Source organism: Diadema antillarum, unplaced genomic scaffold (genome assembly GCF_040938485.1).
Source record: "Diadema antillarum isolate AM-2024a unplaced genomic scaffold, OU_Dant_1.0 scf00000115, whole genome shotgun sequence".
NCBI lineage: Eukaryota > Metazoa > Echinodermata > Echinoidea > Diadematoida > Diadematidae > Diadema > Diadema antillarum.
Window position 1 is genome coordinate 316185 of NW_027271004.1, and position 20792 is coordinate 336976.

Genomic DNA, 20792 nt, shown 5'->3' on the forward strand with positions numbered 1-20792 from the left:
ACAAATTATATTTCATTTTTATAGCCCTCTGTTGTCCATCTATAACTGTTTGTTTTGATTTGCAGGATAATAAAAAAAACCCTGTGATTGCTAACTGTAGGACTGTTTATTACTTTTGACACAATATAGAAGATGAGAGGTCCTATCTATTACAAATTTTTGTATTTTTTTGTCTGATTTTGTGCAGACTTCATGGATTCATATACTTCCACTTAATCTTTCTCCAATATGAGCTATGCAGGGAAATTCAGATTGATAGATAAGATGTTAATGTGTATTAAATTGGCAACACAATTTTAGAAGATTAGAGTTCCTGTTTCCCTCTCATATTCCCGTAAATTTCATCTGATTTTGTGTGCAGACTTGCTGGATTCATCTAGATCCATTTAATCTTTTTCCATTAGAAGATATGCGGGGAATTTCGGAAGTGCCAATTTGATGATCACAAGATGAAGATTTGTGCAGCTAACTTCTGCCATGATTTGACGGCATTAATGAGACAATCGGCAAAGTAAAAATTGGTTGCTTGGGAGATGCGATACTCTGTGTGCTCAGTTGCATCCTACTTTCATGGGCATGTCTTTCATTTGTCTCAGGCGCAAATTGTTGCTACATTGTAATATTTTATGCTTCTGTATCATTCAGGCTAAACAACTGCCCCCCGACAGTCCCGTGGATTTCAGCCAAGCCGTCGCAACGCTACTCTTCACTGATTACAAACAGACCGCCCAGTGGTAAAGAATTAGTCAGACTGGCAAAGAAATAGATGATAACTATGCAAACAAAAAAAAGAGACACTCAAGTAAACCAACTATAAACCAAACAACAAGAACCTACTCTGGTAAACCCATTGTCTCTCGCTACCTCCATGCCCATATGATATCAGGCTTTCCTGATCATAACTGTCTTGATTGTTGTGATTACTTTTAACTACTTTGTTGTGATTACTTATGTCTTCCTCTACTTTGGAAATGTTATTAATGCCTGCATGCATGTTCCTAAATTATGCAAATCATTCTCCACAGGAAATGTGCTACAAATCCCCCCCAAAAAACTCGATGGTAGTGCAGACAAACCACTCAGCCACAACAAGGCCGCAATCCTGAAGGTCTCCATCTATAATATGACAGGGTGTGAGACTACCTAGCCTATTCAGTGAGAGTTTGTTTTAGGACACAGGTGTGAATGAATCATGTAGTGGATGAGCTTAGTGATGAATGAAGTAGAGTAGGATTTATAATCATTTTGTCATTAAAATTGCTTTGCATGGTTTCTGAACATTTACAGAACCACCACACCCCCCCCCCCCCCCCCCCCCCCGTTATATTTATCTATGTACTTACAAAATTTGTATCTATGTTTACACTGAATTTTTTGATAATTAGGTCAGCTGAGCTGCTTGTGATTAACTACCATGGCAGTCTAGACTCTTATCTGGTCAGGTAAGACAGGTTTAGCCTTCCTTCCAGACTGCTTATGTATGACAGTGCACACAGGAACCCTATTATGTAATATACACTATTAATATACACTATTATAGTTAGAAGTGATTGGACTCCTCTTGTAATGCGTGCATTAGTTTGTACTCATTTTCATATTATTTTGTGTCATGGGAAAAGGAATTGTGGTAATTTGATGTTTTTCAAAAGTTTGTAACTTCTGCATTTTAAGTGCTACCGAATGAGATGATGCAGTCTATACAACCTACTCTGGTTTTTGTCTTTTTGATCATTATAAAGTCTACATTGGTGAAGGCACATAGATACCAGATGACCAGTAAGAAAAGGAAATAGCTGCTTATCTTTCTCTTGAAAACTATATGACACTATTTAAAGAGCTGCAAAAATGATTTCCTTGTTAAAGTGTAATTCAAATTATGAGCAGGACTGGCTGTGCATTCAGTAATAGACCCACTAGTTGATTTTTGTGTCATGTATGAACAATGCATAATGTTCCTCAGCTCATCGGGGGAGTACCAGTACAACCACACCTTCCAGTTTGGCAGCCACTACCCCCAGGGCATCAGCTGCGTAACGTACGATGCTGCTCACTCCCTCCTGTTTGTCGGGGGAGCGTCCCAGGATGACACGTCCGCATCCTGCGACAGTCCGACCACAGCGACGAGGCTCGGACTGACGGCGTGGAGGGTGCTTTCGGTGCCACCCTACTACAAGCTGGTGACAGACTATGATGCGGAGTATGGGAAGGTGAGTTCTGCCTTATGCTCTCTCTCTCCTGGTATATGTTCATTTAGTGTCATTTACTCGGGTGTGCTGTATGTTTGAGTGTTTGTGTCTGTGTATGTGTGTGTGTGTAGACGTTTTCTATTTGTGTCTGTGTGTGTCATTGTGTATCTTTGTGATTATGTTTGAAGTAAAATGAGGGCTGATGTCAAAATATACTGACAGCTGCATTCTGGTGTCAAATAGATCTGTTGACCTCAGGTCTCACTACAAAGCATTCATTGTGATGTTTATCAGATAATATAGTAGGATCCCAAGTATTTTAGTGTATTCAATGGGAACAGATGAGGTAAAAAGTTTTTTACTTGGTGTTATGGGTAAAATATACATTTAGAAATGTGTGCTGTCCTGTGCAGCTATAGTTGTTTCAGAAGCATGGTCTCCATGTGAAATTTTTGGTATTAACATCAATTTCCAAGTACACAGAAAAAATAGTGTTCCTCATACATGTAAGTAAGGCATCAACATGACAAAAGAAAAAAATGTTTGATGTAGTTCAGGATGGTGCATTTTTTAATGTCATTATTTTGGTAGTGAGGAAACGAAGTACTTAGTATTTCAGAACAGCACTTTTTAATTGCTTCACATTAAGATGTTCCTGTTAAAAAAATAAAGAAAAGAAAACAACAACAACAACCCCCAAAGTACTTTTTGGTGTTTTAAATAATGATGCCTCATTATTTGTACTGAGCTGCATGTGCAGGTGTTTCTAACAGTAATTACATGGTGTGTTTCTTGTACTGCATTGAAAGGTTGGGACATCAAGAAAGCTTCTGCGCAGGATGACGACAGTCAATAATCTCTTCATGAGGTCGCAGAATCAGGTAAGATGAGGGGATATAGCTGTTACGAGTTGCATCAATGATAAGATCTCAACAGTTTTTCCTCACCGTAGTAAAGAAATTTGATATTTGATCTTGGACTGTGGAATGATAGAGTGACTGCAATTAATACAGAACTTTCGTCTTTATAACACTGGATGATGTGGCCAATTTCAGCTGTACTGAATGCAGATAAATACTTTGTTTAAGTCTGTAACATGAATCCGTCATGCACTTGCGTGTTCTTGCATTCACATTTGCTATGATGTATCTGTCCATTTGTCTCATTTCAATTAAGTCACTAAGTGAGATACATTAATATTAGCCTTGTTCTTGTGCATGGTTTGTTAGTGCATGCATAAGCAGGTCTGTAGAGAGAGAGAGTAACAGTTCGAAATCTTTTTACACATTTTTCGCTGGGATGGCACACCAGTCTTTATCTCATCTTCTTGTGTAACAGGATGGCATCTACAGAATGTGCCTATCACCCAAGGGAGGCCACTTGGTGACTGCGCACCAGTCTGGTCTGCTGTGCCTGTGGGAGGTGCCCTCTCTGAGAAGAAAGCAGGCTTGGCCATTGGAAGAACAGGTATGGTGGGGAATAAAAATTTGACAACAGAAACTAATACCATGCACCCCCATCGCAGTACTTCAGAGACCTGAAAGGGTTTATTTTGTTGTTGTTGTTGTTGTTGTTGTTGTTGTTGTTGTTGTTGTTGTTGTTTTTGTCAATATATGATTGCACTGATATACTATGTTCACTTCAGTTTTGTATGTCTCAGTGCTCCAAAATGTTGACTGAATAGGAAGTGGTTTGCACAGCATTTTAAACAGTACATTACGTTTGCAGGAGGTAATTGATCGAAGTATGCAAATCCTTGACTAGACCCATGGCTGTATACTTCAAATCTTTGGCAGAAGTACAACTGCGTCCACTAGGTGATATTTGCTTGATTACAGTATCAAATGAAATATTTGTCCAAATGAATAGCCATTTTGGATTATGTTAATGGATGCCCATAGTAGTTGATGTAAATGATAGGAAGAGAAAAAGAGTACTGTAAGTTATGTTTAACAAAAAGAGAAAAAAAAAATACTGTGAAATATTGTATCCAGTGTACAAAACTTCTGATGGGCAAAAATAAAACCAACCCATAAGATGTACAGTCAAACCTGCCTTAGCGGCCACCTCTCTATAGCGGCCACCTGTCTATAGCGGCCACTGAAAAATCCCACCGAGAGAAAAGCCATGTTAAAGACCCTGTATATAGCGGCCACCTGTCTAACGCGGCCAGCGGCCACAAATTTTGTTTCCCGCGGTAGATTTTAACCTGTCTATAGCGGCCAAAAACCCGATGGAGCCGTAGCCGAGCTGATAATTCAGGGTGTTTTTCTGCTTTTTAGCTGTGCCAGTCATTTCTGGGCAACATTCAGTGATCGCCACCGTTGCATTCATCACTTATTCAGTCACAATAATGCACTAATTCATGACTGTGCACATGCTACATCTAGTGTACTGTGCAACAATTTCATAAACACCGGCATTGTGCTATGCATGATACACACGTGTGCATACGTACACACATAAATGTACATGTATACAACGATGATACATGTACATGTAAGCAATGCACACAAAGTTGGATTACCTGTCTATAGCGGCCACCTGTCTGTAACGGCCACTTTTTCCGTATCCCTTGGGTGGCCGCTATAGACAGGTTTGACTGTAATTTGATATGAACATGCAGATATTCCAAAGTCTTGTTTGGGACATACATGTAAGCTAATGATGTGTTGTCATTTTGTATGTATTCATTTAGCCTGGATACAATGAGAGCAATCCTCAGATATTGGTGCCCATGAAGAAAAAGGCAAATGATGGTGAGTTAGAGGGCTATAATACCCACCCCCCCCCCCCCCCCCCCCCCCCGAAAAGAAAGAAAGAAAGAATAGGAAGTCAAAGAAAAGAGAGTTTGTCAACATGGACTGTTAGTGACTTCTTTTTCTTTTTTGGTCAGTGACTTACCTAGTGTGTATGGATTGAAACACTGTATGTAAAGCGTTTTGGATCAGAATTTATATTCTTGGTTTTTCATGACTTGTATCATTTTCATAATCAGCAAATTTCATCGCCTCTTTTATGAAATTGAAGGTATTTCTTTACCAAGTATTTTTCGCAGGAAATCTATTCTTTAGGTTTTCTGAAATACCAGTAAAGCAAATGTGATAAGAAATTTACACATTTGTCAGGAATTTGTTTAATTGATAACTTGTTCTTCTCAATGACAATATGTAATGGAGAATTCTAGGAATGTTTTCCTTTTTTAGTGTCAACCAGTTGTCAGTTTCCTCATATGTAGACCACTGATTGAATTCCTTTGTGGTAATATTACAATAGGGGTAGTGTGAAATACTGTTTTATCTTCTCATACCTTGTAGGTTCATCTCATTCTAATCTCTTGATCGATATCAACTTCTGGTCTGAGGAGGTAAGTGACCTTTAAACCTAACCAGGCCGGGCTTTTTTGGGTGTTCTGTGGCCGGGGAGGGGTTGATTCAACCCCCCCCCCCCCGAGATCTCGGCCGTCGCTCGTGCAATCACCATGAAAATTGGCACATACATTACCTGTGGCGTAATCTACCAAACTTTAAAAAAAAAAATGAAAATTTTCATCATAATGATTAATTATGTTAATATATGCATAAAATCATACTTTTTGCTCTAAATCAGAAATGAAAGCTCCTAGAATCCTAATTTTTGGTGATAACATCCTTTGTAGCATTCCTAACAATGTGTATAAAAAGAAAATCTGGTATCAAAATCAATTTCTTTTGTATTTTATTGTTTTATGAATTTCTTATGTATTTCTCTGTTTTTTCTACCTCTTGTTTTATCATTTTTTTTTCTCAAAATTTATGACAGAACCTATTTCAAGCATAATTATGCTAAAATTAATTAGTTTCAGCCTATGAAAGTGAAAATAATCATATCTTTATGAATAAGAAGAGAAAACTCCATTTGCATAGACTTTATACACAAAAATCACGTTTTTGAGCCATTTTCGGTCTGACAGGCATGTATAAAAGGTCGCGCAGCGTCGTAACGGTATGCGCGATTTTCGCGAAAATGGTGTCAAAAGATGCGCAAGACTTGAAAGTAAAAAGTCAGCGAACGGCGCGGTCAAAAAATTTCGCGCGGCGGAGTAGTCGCGAAAAATGTCGAGGGGGGGTGATTCAAACCCCCCCCCCCCCCCCGGCCTTTTTAGGGTTAAAGTGCAACATCAAGTTTTACATCTGAAGTAGGAAAAAAATATGAATGTGTTCCATAGGATGTTCGTTTTTATTGTGCTGTTTCCTGCTGTTTAAAAAAACACACACCACTTACAGCATATTCATAATTATGTAACTTATATAATTCTTATCACAATGAATTGTCCAGTTGATGCAACTTATTTTAATGAAATGGATCATGTTTGCAAGAGGAACATGTGTTTGTTTCTCAAGATTGCTGTCATTGAGCACGTAAATGTATCACCACTTGACAAGAAAAGTGTATTTGTGATGGCATTCCCTCTCTATCTATTTGATTTATTTGAAGATACTGACATTGTTTGCTATCTATATAAGTTTGCTTATCCTTGCATCATAGCAAAAACATCTTCCCTTGAGTAAACACTATGTTTTGGTAGATTTCACCTGACTTTCATACCATTTTCCTAAAGCCATAATGTTCATTTTTTTTCTTCAATGAATCATGTAGGATTTGACATAGCTGTGCATAAAGAAATTAAAATTTCTTGCATGTTCCTACCCTGTAATATGATCATTGGACTATATTTGTCTTGTTTTGTTTTCATTTGGTTGGGTGTGTGTGTGTCTGTCTGTCTGTCTAGGCGGTGATTCTTGCTCGCTGCTCAGGAGCTGTGGCAGTGTGCTCTGTGAAAAACTTGAACAATCTGCTGGGTACATCTTGCGAATGGCTGGCCCCAGCACCGCGGCTCACCATGGCCTCAGAGAAAGGCTTCATGGCCCTTGATGTGAGTGGAAAAGAGATCAGAGAAAATCCACCTGCTGAGAGCTGTGACCAAATCAAGCTTCATATTCTCATTGCCAACCTTTTTTTTTTTTCAAATACATTTCTCATAATTTCTGCACATTGAAAATACATGGCACGATTAGAACATTTTGGCTCATATTCATTTCGACTTGAGGAGGGGGTGGGGGTATTTAATGCACTAGATTACATCATGTGCAATGCATTCATTACACAATTTCATGGTTTGTGCCATATTAAAGTTAGAAATTTAACTAGTGTTTCACATGTACAATTTGCATTTATGGCCAGTTTGGTCCTATTCTGTCATAGACGCACAGGGAGCTGATATTGTTGTTAGCATTCAAACTGATGGATGCTCTGTGGTGCGAAGCAAACCACCAGTGGTTAACAAAATGGTACAGGTGCCATAAAGTACTTGCTTCAAACTGGCGGAAAGAAAAGGGTATGACCTGACACATAATTGAAAGAAACAAAAATGGAATTGAAAAGATTGAAAATTGAAAAGATTGAAATTGAAATGATTGAAACTGAAAAGAAACAAATGAGTGTTGTGACACTGAAATGTGTTGCAATGTGAGTGTTAACAGCACTTGTGACTTTCTTGAATTCCGCCATCTAGTGTGAGAGTCGCTCGCTGCCCATGAAGAGACCCAGGAGTCCCGACAGCGAGAGAGAGGGAGACACCAGTGGGCCTGTCGATAGGGAGGACGATGAGGAAGACGATGATGATGACGACGAGGATGCACCACTCCTCACAAAGACTGCCAAGTACATGAAAGAGGTATGGATGTTGGGTTTAATTCTTGAATGGACCATTTTTTAGATACTGATAAATTGTTCTCACAGTGACAGTCTACCCGAGTCTTGAAAAATGGATTATGTACAGTTAACGGCATCGTATGATTTTGCTTCCTGTTTTGCACGCCTATTTTTCTCTCTCTCTCTCTCTTTCTCTTTTTTGAACCTGAAGGAGTGTTCCAAACTGCAATGAAATTACTAAGTTAAATGTTTGAATGTTTGTTTACACTTTGTCGACATGTTGGAAAGTTATTTCATATTTTATTTTTTTGTTGTTGTTAATAGGTGATGTACTTTGTTACAGAGAGTGAAAGATTTCAACCACCTAGAAAAAAGCCCAGGTAAGGAAATCTCCCATCAGCTTTAAATTTAGAAGGAAGACGAAGAAGAAATTGACACAATGAGCCATGCTTGTGGCTTTATTTGATTTTGTTAACTGTTTATTGATGCAAATTCATAAAATGTCATGTTTCTAAAATGTCCCTCGAGAAATTCCAACAGATTTTTTTAGTTCCAGGGGTACAGTTCACATATTTAATGTTATTGTCTGCTGGCCTATATATTTTATGTTTCGCAATCATGTTGGACTCATATAGGAGTGCCGTGCACTACCTCATTGCGCTGGCTGATAGACTGATATTGAAACACTATCTGTTTCATTTGTTCTATGTTGCAAATGTTTAGGCAGTATGAAAGTATTTACGAATTTTTCTGCACAATGAATTTTTCCCATTTCAGAAGATTGCCTGTTTGTGGAGAAGTGATTGTATTGATCATTATTGCATTTCATTGCAGTACACCATAAACTGATATAGATGTAGGAGAAAGAATATCACTGATCCGTGAATGCCTTGCATATTTTCAGGGTGACTCACAGAACATACTGCCTACTGAGTATTCAAAAGACCACACCAGATGAACTCTTTCTCAGAAAGGTAAAATAAAAAGAGACAAAATGTACTTTATATCATTGATTTATGATAACATGCCAATCATACTGATTTTTTGTTGTGTGATGTACCAGTCAACAAATAGATGAGATTTACTCATGCTTTGTGCTTCTTTGATTTTTATATGTTGACTTTCTCTGTTTACTCAATGTGATCTTAAACTTTAAATTCACTCCACACCTGTATGATTAGGATTTGAAATTGATATCTGTTGCAAGCAAGGGTACAGGCAAAGAGACCTCATTTCTTGCTTAGGGATTACTAGTATTTCTTTGTGTGTTTGTTTGTTTGGATAATGTGGGAAATGTGATTACAAGGATGTGATTAGTATGACTGCCATTTAGGAAATATAATCAACAAACACCCTTATCAGCTTTTTAATGTCAAAAAATTGCATTCAACTGATTATGATTCTTCTTTTTCCCCCATTCTCCTTGTTTTCTAATTCTCAACATGATAGATCCAGATGGAGGAGTATGGTGAGGCACTAGCTCTTTCCCAGAGATTTGGTCTCGACTCAGATGTAGTATACCAGACACAATGGCGCAAGACTAGAGTTTCCCTAGCCTCCATCCAAGACTACTTGGTAAGAAGTTTTCTCACTCTGTCAGTTATTACCATGACATCACTGTCTTTGAGGTAATTAACTGCCTTCAAAATCTAGTTAAAGGGAACTGAGCATTCTTTTTTTTTTTTTTTTCAAAATCTAATTCCGCTAGAACCATCAGTATTTCAAGGAATCAAATATTTGACTTAACATGTTTGTCAATGAACCAATTCATTGCATCAAGTTTCTTGTTCACTTTCAGACAACTATGATGACATCAAGTAGTGTTACTTCAGTCTGTCATAAAACAGTGGTGAATAAACTTGAGGTGAAAATTTGCTCTATGTTGTTTTTTACTAGTCAATGCTGGGTCAACTACTGCTGACATTATTATGTCTGAAAGTAACATCACAATTAATGCAAAGTTGTGATGGCTATGCAGAAGCAGAATTTTAGAAAGTTATAGCATTAGTGTATGTAATAATGCCTTGTCTGTCAAAGCATGTACAATATTTTTTTCCAGGTCAAATGCAAAAGAATTTCTCTTTGTTTCAGTATTGTGCTTGTTTTTGACGACAGGGTGAATTTTGAAAGTGACAACATGGCTATTTTCTGGCTATTAGCATCCCCTCTTTTCTTCTTTTTCGGTAGAGTAAGATCACCAAGCGCCCCTGGGTCCTCCATGAGTGCCTGGACCGCATCCCAGATGACATTGATGCTGCCCGAGAGCTCCTCCAGTATGGACTGCGAGGAACGGATCTCCAGGCTCTCATCGCTATCGGCAACGGGAAAGATGGAGGGAGGTGAGGATTCTGTGCACAGGATGCCTTGATTGATATGGTGTTCTGCTACGAGTGTTCTGTTACGAGTATCATGTCACCTCCATGGAGCCAAACAATTTATGCTGAATTTCTGAGCAACCAACGAAGAATGTTGCGAGATGTAGAAGAAAGTCTTCAGAAAGTTTTGTGAGAGTAGCATGATAAATACCTGAAACTGGTTGGAATAAACTCCTTTTCAGATATGAAAAACCTATTTTAACTCCCTTAAACTAATTTTATAGACCCAAAATGATAGAATAAAAACTCGTAATGCTGTTATCACCTCACCTGGGCACTGTTTTTCTTTTCTCCTTCATTCAGGCCGCGCTGTGAGGCTATTGAACATAACAAACATTTGACAAACACGGTAAAAATATCAGTAAAATCGTACTCATGCTAAACTATGTTTTCGGCTACTTCAAGAAGTACACAAGCTGTTTTTTGGTGTTATCACTACTTTTGTGTCAACACTTCTACATGCTGATATTGGATTCGAAGTAGTATTATACAACTAAAGTACTCACACAGGGACTGTTCGAGCGCATGTATACCCCAAACCCGTCCTCCACTTTACATCTTTATGACTTTTCAAGGCTAAATACATAATACGATAACAGTCGGAAGATACAATAAAATATACTGAGAAATGAGGATGGAATAGCACATCTTAACTATCACAAGGAATACTCTGTGTGACACATCATCATACAAAGTGTTTGAACAATGAGGGCGCTGTCAATGAAAATTTGTGTCATGTACAAAACTACCATTGTATCTAAAACCACAATAGCAAGTTTGAACATGATTCGACACAAAATTTTGCTGATAGAGCATACTAGAAATGTGACATGGCATTCACGTCGGAACACTGCAGGCGCTGTCATCACAAACTACTGTGCCCTACATGTACACTGACCACCCATACTTAGTCTGTATAAGCTATTCTTAATTGCATATTTTACCATTTGCAGATTAAAAAAAAAAAACAGAATTAGTGCATTAAAATAGCTCTAAAATGTGAGTTAGGGGTCAAAACAACCACCGTGAAAATTTGAATCAGTACAAGGGATGTTAAGTATTGTTAAATATAGAAAATGTGAACAATTGCTATAATAATAATGGTTCTAGACTAAACCCTATAATGCTACGGTTTATTGAGAAAAATTGTGACGTCTCCTCATATCTTGGGCTTTATTGCAAAACTTTCATATGGGAGGGTGTTTCGTGGCACAACAGACCTACACATATGCATGAAAGGCGATATCTTGAACATTTTCAAATGACTGTTCCCAAAGGTAAACTGGACCTTTTAAGATGCACGGACCTGTGGAAGAACAGCCTGTGGCTTAAACAGGTGACACCGTGGACATCAAATGAATGAATGAATGGATCAATCAATCAATCAATCAATCAATCAATCAATCAATCAATCAATCAATCAATCAATCAATCAATCAATCAATCAATCAATCAATCAATCAATCAATCAATCAATCAATCAATCAATCAATCAATCAATCAATCAATCAATCAATCAATCAATCAATCAATCAATCAATCAATCAATCAATCAATCAATCAATCAATCAATCAATCAATCAATCAATGACAAAAAAGTTATTGAATAAATACAGATTCAAGCAAATTTTGACCCGATAGTGACTTTTGATTATATTAAGTAGAATGGGGTGGGCAGCATAACCATACAATAGGTATAGGTTTCATTCCAAACTGGACTATAATACACTATACTATCCTTCATAAATTTTGAAGGAAAACAAATCTGCCGAGAAACACGGCCAAAGTAAGACTATGTACCTCTCTGTGTGTTGAGACGGATCAAGCAAGGGCACATCGTCAAAAAAGAGAAACATTATTAAATAGGCTTCTTCTTCTTATCATATTAAACCTTAATTCTAAATTAGAAGACTTTCTGAAAGGAGCTGCAATCCGTACAGCGCTCAAAACAAAACCTCCGCGTAATAAATGAAATTGATTAAAAATAATCACTTATGTAATTACTTACTTTCGCTGACACCAGCAGCACGTTTCTGTAGAGAATCATTGAGAATTAAAACAGTGTTAATATTTAAGAGTGTATCAAATGTATTGTAATGGTGTGGTATGGTATGGTATGGTGTGGTATGGTATGATATATGACATATGATATATGATGTATGATATGATATATGATATATGATAAATTGATATATGATATATGGTATGTGATATATGATATATGATATATGGTATATGATATATGGTATATGCTATATGGTATATGATATATGATATATGATAATATGATATGATATGATATGATGGAACTTGTCTGCAAGGGGATGTTGATGGTGTAACCACCTGTCAAAGATTGGACTAGTCTTTTCTGCAGGCCCTAATGCTGTTGTTAGGGCAGACAGTTGTGAGCAAAATGAGCCAAAGATGAGAGAAATTGAGGCCTCTTAAAATATGTGAATGTGACTGTTTGATTTGAGGCTCCATTAGAGCTTGCATGAGAGACTCACGTCATGCATGGACGGTCATATCACTTCTTTGCATAGTTTTTGGCAGGCAGTAACCTCTGGTTCACAGTCTTGACAAATCTTATGTAGGTATGATTAATAAGTCTGTCACTTTAATGAATGGAATAGCTAGAGTTGCCCTTTGGCTATCAGTGGCAAAAAGTAAGAAAAGATGACAACTGTCCAAACACTCTCTTTGCTTAGACTTGCTTACCTTCACTAGTGGTTTGTAGTGGGCCTTTGACAAAGACTAAGAATGGATAGGCAGAAGCTGAGTTGCAATAAGTTTTCTCGGATTGTGAAAAGTACGAAATTGATGGCTGTGGAAAGTGAAACAAAACACATGCAAAACCATAAGTGAAAATTGGGTACTCGCACAGTCGTCGAAAGATCATTCCTGGAACTTAGGGAGAAAAAAAAAGCTAAGAAAAGGATGAATGTTTTCAGTTACTGTAAAACATGATATATTTGTGGCATCAAAATTTTGCGATTTGGAGTCGACAGCTTTTCTCGCAGCATGAAATTTTTGCGACTTGCCACTGGCATCCAATGCATATTATGTAGGCAAGAACTTTCGCGTGCATTTTAATTTCGCGAGTGTTGCTGCTCGCGAAATTCGCGAAATTAAAATGCACACGAACATTCCTCGTTTTACAGTATTTACCACGTAAAATTATCAATGTTGTGAAAGTGTGCTTGATCACTTAGCAGTAATTCAGTCTTATTAAGAAGAAATATCAATATAGACTTGAAATGTATCTGTCTTTCATGAAAAGGTAATATATTCTGTGGTGCATAGAATGAAAACAAAATGACATTACATCGTTTTAATTTGCTTTCCTCACTCCATTCTGTTGATATATTCTCAGCAGCTCTGCCTGTATGTACATGTTTATGCTCTCATGTACATGTGTATATGTTTTGAAACTAGTTTATGTCATTTTTACCTCATGATGCACGGACATGAGGAAGAACAGCTGTCTCGCTGAACCATATGCCGTGCTGAAATAAATAAATGAAATTAAATTAAATGACCAAGACACATCATCTTTTCTCACTGACAGCCTCCTAACTTTATTGTCTCCATTCTCCACATGGACAGATTCATACTGTGCTCGGATGATGACATTGAGAAGAGCCTGGAAGACTTCAATGAGATGGACGAGGAGGAGGAGGAGGAGGAGGAAAGATATGCCAGGCTGGTGAAGGAAAAGAGAGAGAAACTTCTCACCCACGTAGACTTCTCAAAGTGAGTGGAGTCTAGCTCTCAAACTTGATCACAGATTTCTACCTTTTCAACTTGCATCCACTCTTTCTTGCCCCTCAGAAATTTTGTACAAAACAAAAGGTCAAATTTCTTCACTCTCGTTAACAACTTCCTTTACGTATCATTGGTTGATTTTGTAATCTGCAAGGTATTTTGTTAGCCTTACTTGCTTCTTAGTGCAAGGAAACATTGCAAGATGTGCATTTGGGCCCTGTAACAAAACGAAGCAGTGAGATCAAATGCTATATGATGGTGATCCATGCTATTCCAAAATGAGCGATCATGAATTAGTGTTATAGGAGTTGCAGTTGATTGCTGTCTTAAAGATTCTTTTGTTTGTCAAGTTACTGGCCAAATGGCCACCACATTACAGCAGTTTTCATCCATACTTTGGCATACTTGCATACAGTTATTCATTTTCTACTTTCATCTCTAGCTATTACCACTCTGCATGGTATTTTTGAAAACATATAATCTTTTACTATGTGATTTAAAGTTGAATATGTTTGATTGTTTGTTACCTTTTCAGGTTGACACTTGAGCAGAGGGAGTTATGCCGTTGTCGCACCAAGCTTCTTGGCTACCTTGACAGACTCAAAACGTATGAGGTGAGGCTATTACGCAACATCTAGGCCAAGACTTGTGTAAAAGCGAAGTGTTCATGGCACATACTAATCCTTGGACTTGCCATACAGACAGTCATAGGTAGAGATGAATTAAACACATCGTGGTTTTGATAGTGACTTGATGTATCAAATATCAAGGACAGACAATAAAAAGAATGCTCATCGGCTGTCTTGACGACATTTTCTGCGTGCGTGTGTGTGTGTGTGTGTGTGTGTGTGTCTCCTCTCTGAATAGGCCATAGTTATTGATAATCTGTAATGCTTTCTGATGCATCTTTCGGCTTTTCATTTCATGGCAGGCGATCCTTGGAGGTGGGGAGTCAGCGCTGAGGGCTTACAATGAGAAAAACTTTGAAAAGTTCCGGTCCCAGAACATTGTGGAAGCAGCTGTTGGCATGGCCAGGGTAAGATTTAAATCTAGTTACGTGTACCTGCCCACTTCTACTCCTACAAATTTCTGGTGACTGCTCATCTACAAAATGAAGAAATTTGATGGGAATGATTTATTTCCAGCTCATGGCTGATGTTTAAAATGATTTGACCTTTGAACACACAAGTGATGTCATACGTATGATACTTATTTATTATGCATGATCTTTCTCACAGTACATGATTGGATAGTGATGATTAGGCCACACCCATATTCCATAGTCACTCATGAGCCTCATGATACATTTTCTTTGTGCAGGATTCTGATTGGAAAGCCCTTGAGATCATGTTTACCTATCATGGCAAAGACCTGCTACCCCATTGGCTGATGATCCTGAACAATTTCCCTGAGACCACGCCCCCATTTGAGTACAGAAGCTTACTGCCTGAGGCAAGGTAAGTACCATTCACACTGAGTCCAGTGCTCTGGTATTGTAATTTCCCTCTAAACCAATTTAGCATTCTCCATCAACAAAGAGACCGTGTTGCATTTCACTCTCACTGCTCTTGCAGCAGTGATTTTTTGTTTTTATGCTTCTTGAATTCAGTGCTGTAAAGACTGATATACCAGACACTGACTGAAACTTCCACTCAGTTAAACTTCAATTGATCCATGCCAATGTCTTCTGTACTCTCACCAATGTAGTAGTGCTGCTTGGGACAGATATATTCAATAAGATTTAAAAAACAAACAAACAGGAGAAGACGTGATCACATTTTTTAATATGTAATCTTGAAGGGCAGAGAAAACAATACTCAAGTCATCATTCCAAGGTATAACATATAGCAATGTTGGCCAATAATGCTCTGTATGCTTGTTAACCTGTTTTGCCTAACATTTGTGTTTGTGTTTGTGTTTGTGTTTGTATGTATGTTCGTCAGTTATGAATCTGAGCCAGAGGTGTACTCATGGGACCAGGACCAACATCGAGACCAGGACTGGTGTGAGGAACCAGCATGCCAGAGGGTCATCAACCCAACTCTGATTGACTACGGGGCTTTCCTCTATGAGGAGAACCAGGAACTACTGAGATTCAGGTCAATAATAATGAAGACAATACTGTTGTTGTTGTTGTTACTGCTGTTCTAATCATCATCATGGTTCTTCTTCTCTTTCCTTTTGTTTTTCTTCTTCTTCTCTTTCTTTTTCTTCCTTTTCTTCTGTTTTTTCTCATTCTTGCTGTCAACATCATCATTATCCGTGTGCATATGTATTGTCATTATTCTTTTATTATGCATTTCTATAATTGTAATCATCACTATTGAAATTACTTCTTTTAATCAACAAGGGTTGAAATGCAGCATTAATTCTTGAACAGATTCATTCCACTGGTTCCTGTTCTTATACTACCAAAGGCTCTTCTGCATGTGATATTTCTAAATGAAAAAATTGCTAGCAACCTACCACAACATGAATACATTTTGCACTCTCTTTGATACCTCCCACAATATCACCATTGGGTTGATGAATAAGTAAAGCAATTTGTTTACTTCCTAGACAGACCTGTTTTTGGTATGTCTGATTCAGGGACTGATGCTTGAAAAATTTGTGAAAAACTTATGGTTCAGAGACACAAACTCTCCCGCTTTGAGGCTGTTTTCTCAAAATATCCCGCTCTCTTGCTTGAGATTGAATTTGTTTCGCTCTAGCTGTGAGTCTACCGCTTGATATGCATTTCCTCCCACTTAAAATTTAGTTTGTTATATATTACGTTAAAGAATAAGGCCAATATAAGACCAGAGAGCATTTATAACTCTAGAGCTGGACCCCAGCTGCATAGGACATTGTGCTTATGGCTCATGATTTGCACTGCCCTCACATAATAATATGTGCATGTTTGTGCAATCGGCGTTTCAAGTTTGCAGGAGAGTCCAGCCGGCGGGAGAATCTCCTGTTAAAGAATGTTTTGGGTTAGAGTCTCTGACAATGTGTGATATGTTTTGGAGAGTTGGAAAGGAAAGGTGTGCTAGTCTTCATGTGGCCCATTCATGTGCCAGGCAGTTTATGAATTGTTCACTATTTATTGCTATTTTGGCCTTATGCTGCAGGAGTGAATCTTTTGTAGGCACCTAATTCACACAAACCCATACGTAAGTTTTCCTTTATGGTGTATATGTGAGGTCTCCCTGATCTTTGTGTGGGAGGAAAGACAGCAAGTTTTTTATGTTGTTATGGGTATTATATATTCTGTCTTCTGTGATGCATGATTTCTTTTTATTTCATGTAGGTGTGAGACAATGAGCAAGAGGCTTCTCTCGGACTGGGTGACGTTCAGGGCCAGAGCTATTGAGGACGAATCAAGACAGGTACCAATCATTTCTCTTCATTCACTCATATTTTGTGCATCTAAAAAGTAATATATATGAATTTTGTACATCTAAGAAATAATACATATGAATTTTGTGCATGTAAGAAATAATATGAATACTTAGAAATGCAGAGTTTCAGGATTGGTGCCAAGATACAGAAAGGGTCAGAATTTTTGTCTTGTGAAAAGGAAAAATCAGAGAAAATCATGTGAAGATATTCCACTAGTGAAAAGCAGTAGTTGTTCATGCCATGATTATGAAAATTGTTGCATGTGTCAGTGGTCCTTTGCTTCTTTGCTCATTACAGTGCAAATGTTGCTATAAAAAGGCAAGGAATATGAAACTTTAGAATGTGTGAACGTTAGCACTAGATTGTCATGGGTGTGATTTCTGTATGATACATAATGTATGCATGAAAAACTGAAGAGAAAGTAGTGCCTCGAGATATACTTGCAAACCCCTGGGCTTCTTATTTCTGTGTTTTTGCTTGGAGTGGTGTAAAGTTATGAAAGTGGTGTGTGATATTACCACAGGTGCAATTTGTGATATAATGCATGGTATTGACACACATTTTATGCAGTTTATTGAAAAATGAACCTCTTTTGAGAGTTTCAAGGTTTTCAGGAGCAATGTTTATGAGATATTACATGTACCTGTTTAAACTGCAGTAACCACAGATCAGGTTGATGAAAAGATTCCTGAAATCTTTTTCTCTTTCATAGATTAATTACTAGAATAAGGCAAAATTACAAATGTCAAGGCTTCAGTTAAAACATGTGAGTGTGAAAGATGTACTCATTAATCATTCACAGTTTGTTTCATAAATTTATGTTTGTGTTTTTACCATGCAAATGATGCCTATATAAATGTTGTTCAACATCTTCATCTTCTTCATCTTTTTTTTTTTTTATCAACAATATGACTACTTTCATTCATTGAATGATTTTAGTTTGACTGTACTGATGCATTTTATGTATTGTGACAGGGTGATCATTTTTTATATCATTCAATTTTCTTGCACAGGTCGACAATGCGATCTCTCTTGTAAAGCTGGCAATGGAGAGGAATGTTCCGGTACGTGTTTTTGTCATAGAGGGTAACTTTTCAATGAAATGTAGCCTTTTACAATTCTGGATTATGACAAACACTTGACATTTTTTTTTTTTTTTTTGGACAATTTTTTCTGTTTATGTGGACTGATGATAATGAGCACTGAAAAGAAGTCTTAGATCTGAAACCCATCTCAAAGATTATCAAATAAGGAGAACACTTTCTATTTCAATTTGTGTTGCAGATTATGTGCACTGACTGTATTTGTACTTATCTGTATTGAACTATGAAAGAATAAATCATTGTAAATAAGGACAAGATACAGGCCTGCTAGATGCCTTCTCCGTCACCATAAGAACAGTTTGCAAGCTTTTCATGGAAATGTAAATGCTTCAACAAACTGTCTTGTCATAAAGTTTATCAATGATGTAAAGGTTTTCAATACTTTTAATGTTATCCTGATAATGATGCCATGGACAGTTGCAACACAGTTCCTAGTAAGCTTAGTTCATCCCCCATTGTATCTTGACGGGACCTGGATAACCTGGACAAACTATCCAATATTAAAGTTTACCAATGATGTATAGATGATAACGTTCCCAATACTTTCTTCAATGTGATCTGGATAATGAGTATAACAGGATGCCATGGACAGTTGCCTGTACAACGCAGCTCTCAGTAAGCTTTAGTTTATTCCCCTATTGTTTCTCGACAGGACCTAGATAATTTGCACCACGATCTCTTGACCCTGGAAGTTTTATCCTACGAGTGTCAGACTGACCCCAATCTGACCCTGGCGTCGCTGAAGAAACTCTCCGACCTCCAGGTCATTCAACTGATGATGTCGAAGGTCAGTGTGCGACAAGGTCATGACTCCATTCATCGGTCAGCTAAAAGTGTTGTCCACTGGGAAAACAGCAAACATGAGAGATGTCAACCAGACACATGTCACATTTCACAATGTTCTTGTGCTGACCTAATAGAATAAACAATTCTTTCTTTCTTTCTTTCATTTTGTTGTATTTGTGATGACCGTGTAAAGCACACAACATTATTGTAACCAAGATGGCTTTCTGGTATTTATAAAGTATCTGTTGGATGCTATGTAGGGTGATCTTCAGATGATGAAGGGGTCATAATATTCTATACATATGCTTGAATTTGCTCACAATTTGGCTTTTCTATTCCTTCTTCTTTCTTTCTTTCTTTTTTGTACCATTTGTGATGCAGTGTACATCTCTCCCATTTGTGATGCAGTGTACATCTCTCCCATTTGTGGATTGTCCTAAAATTGCATATCATGTGCAAGTCTGTATTGTTTGGACACTTACTTTGCCGCAGAAAACATAATTTTCAAATGCAAAGGCCAGACAAACTATCCTCCTCCTTTTGCTTGTTATGCATTGCTCTTCATAACTCCTGAGGGACTGACAGGTTAGAATATGTTAGACCTCATTTGGTAAAACAATATGAGAGAATGGTGGTGGGGAGGGGAAATTTTTCAGACAGACATATGACAATCTAAAGTGATACCTCATTGGACAAAAATATCATGGTATAAAGTTTGTAATCATAGTGGCAACTTTTACAGTGAAAATAGATATTAAAAGCATTCACAGAAACAAAACAATACTCTCCCTACTCCAAGCCATGCATAATTGTGCAGTAAGGTAGCTTTGTTTTATGGTAATATTCATTTTCTTGATACCAGTAAAGTACCAAACTTCCTCTACATATAGAATTTTATTGGATATTGGCAAAGGGGAACAGAAAAGTTTAATATCTCGCAACCACATATTGTTTTTTGCTCATCTGTCCCTCTCAGTCGACAGCTGAGGTGTACGTGAAGGACGTGAAGCGTTGGGTGCTCCCATTTCTGGCACGCTCTGAGGAGCAGGCCCCCGGCAGCAGATCATGTCTCATAGAGGAGTTCATGCTGTCAATGGCAAAGGTGAGTGAGCTTCCATTAAACTGTTCTGTCAACTGATAGACAAAGAAATTTTATTCTGGGCTGATTAGCTTTGAAATGATGATCAGTCTGATATGTCAGGATTAAGCAGTGGGGCATAATTGTGTTTGAACCAGAAAAACAAACAGACAAGCACAGAAATTACAAGATTTTGTGTGCAAAGTATATGGCAAGTTTTGAGGAGATGACATCATCAACTCACTCATTTGCATATTCACATTAGCTGTTCAATAACTGTTTTGTGAAAATTAGCAAAACTTAACAATTTTGTAACTTTCCTCATCTCTCACCTGACATAGATCAAATTTCCACTGTTGTTCCTCTTAGATTTTATCATTTCTTTTTAGACTAACTATTAATAAGTCTGGAATAGCATTTAACT

General features: G+C 37.6%; 1 protein-coding gene across 1 annotated transcript in view; it reads left to right on the top strand.

The window, feature by feature from the left end:
- The window catches only part of LOC139719818 (NBAS subunit of NRZ tethering complex-like), a 58033-nt gene that overhangs the window by 5561 nt on the left and 31680 nt on the right, over positions 1 to 20792 (top strand). Inside the window, exons 7-28 of the mRNA XM_071631205.1 lie at positions 646 to 734; positions 1386 to 1442; positions 1961 to 2207; positions 2996 to 3067; positions 3525 to 3653; positions 4885 to 4945; positions 5504 to 5553; positions 6958 to 7101; positions 7741 to 7902; positions 8205 to 8260; positions 8785 to 8854; positions 9330 to 9455; positions 10068 to 10219; positions 13862 to 14008; positions 14556 to 14634; positions 14952 to 15056; positions 15341 to 15477; positions 15964 to 16119; positions 17310 to 17388; positions 18415 to 18465; positions 19157 to 19291; positions 20267 to 20392. Coding sequence (XP_071487306.1) covers positions 646 to 734; positions 1386 to 1442; positions 1961 to 2207; positions 2996 to 3067; positions 3525 to 3653; positions 4885 to 4945; positions 5504 to 5553; positions 6958 to 7101; positions 7741 to 7902; positions 8205 to 8260; positions 8785 to 8854; positions 9330 to 9455; positions 10068 to 10219; positions 13862 to 14008; positions 14556 to 14634; positions 14952 to 15056; positions 15341 to 15477; positions 15964 to 16119; positions 17310 to 17388; positions 18415 to 18465; positions 19157 to 19291; positions 20267 to 20392 — 2430 coding nt within the window. The remainder of the gene's footprint in view (positions 1 to 645; positions 735 to 1385; positions 1443 to 1960; positions 2208 to 2995; positions 3068 to 3524; positions 3654 to 4884; positions 4946 to 5503; positions 5554 to 6957; positions 7102 to 7740; positions 7903 to 8204; positions 8261 to 8784; positions 8855 to 9329; positions 9456 to 10067; positions 10220 to 13861; positions 14009 to 14555; positions 14635 to 14951; positions 15057 to 15340; positions 15478 to 15963; positions 16120 to 17309; positions 17389 to 18414; positions 18466 to 19156; positions 19292 to 20266; positions 20393 to 20792) is intronic.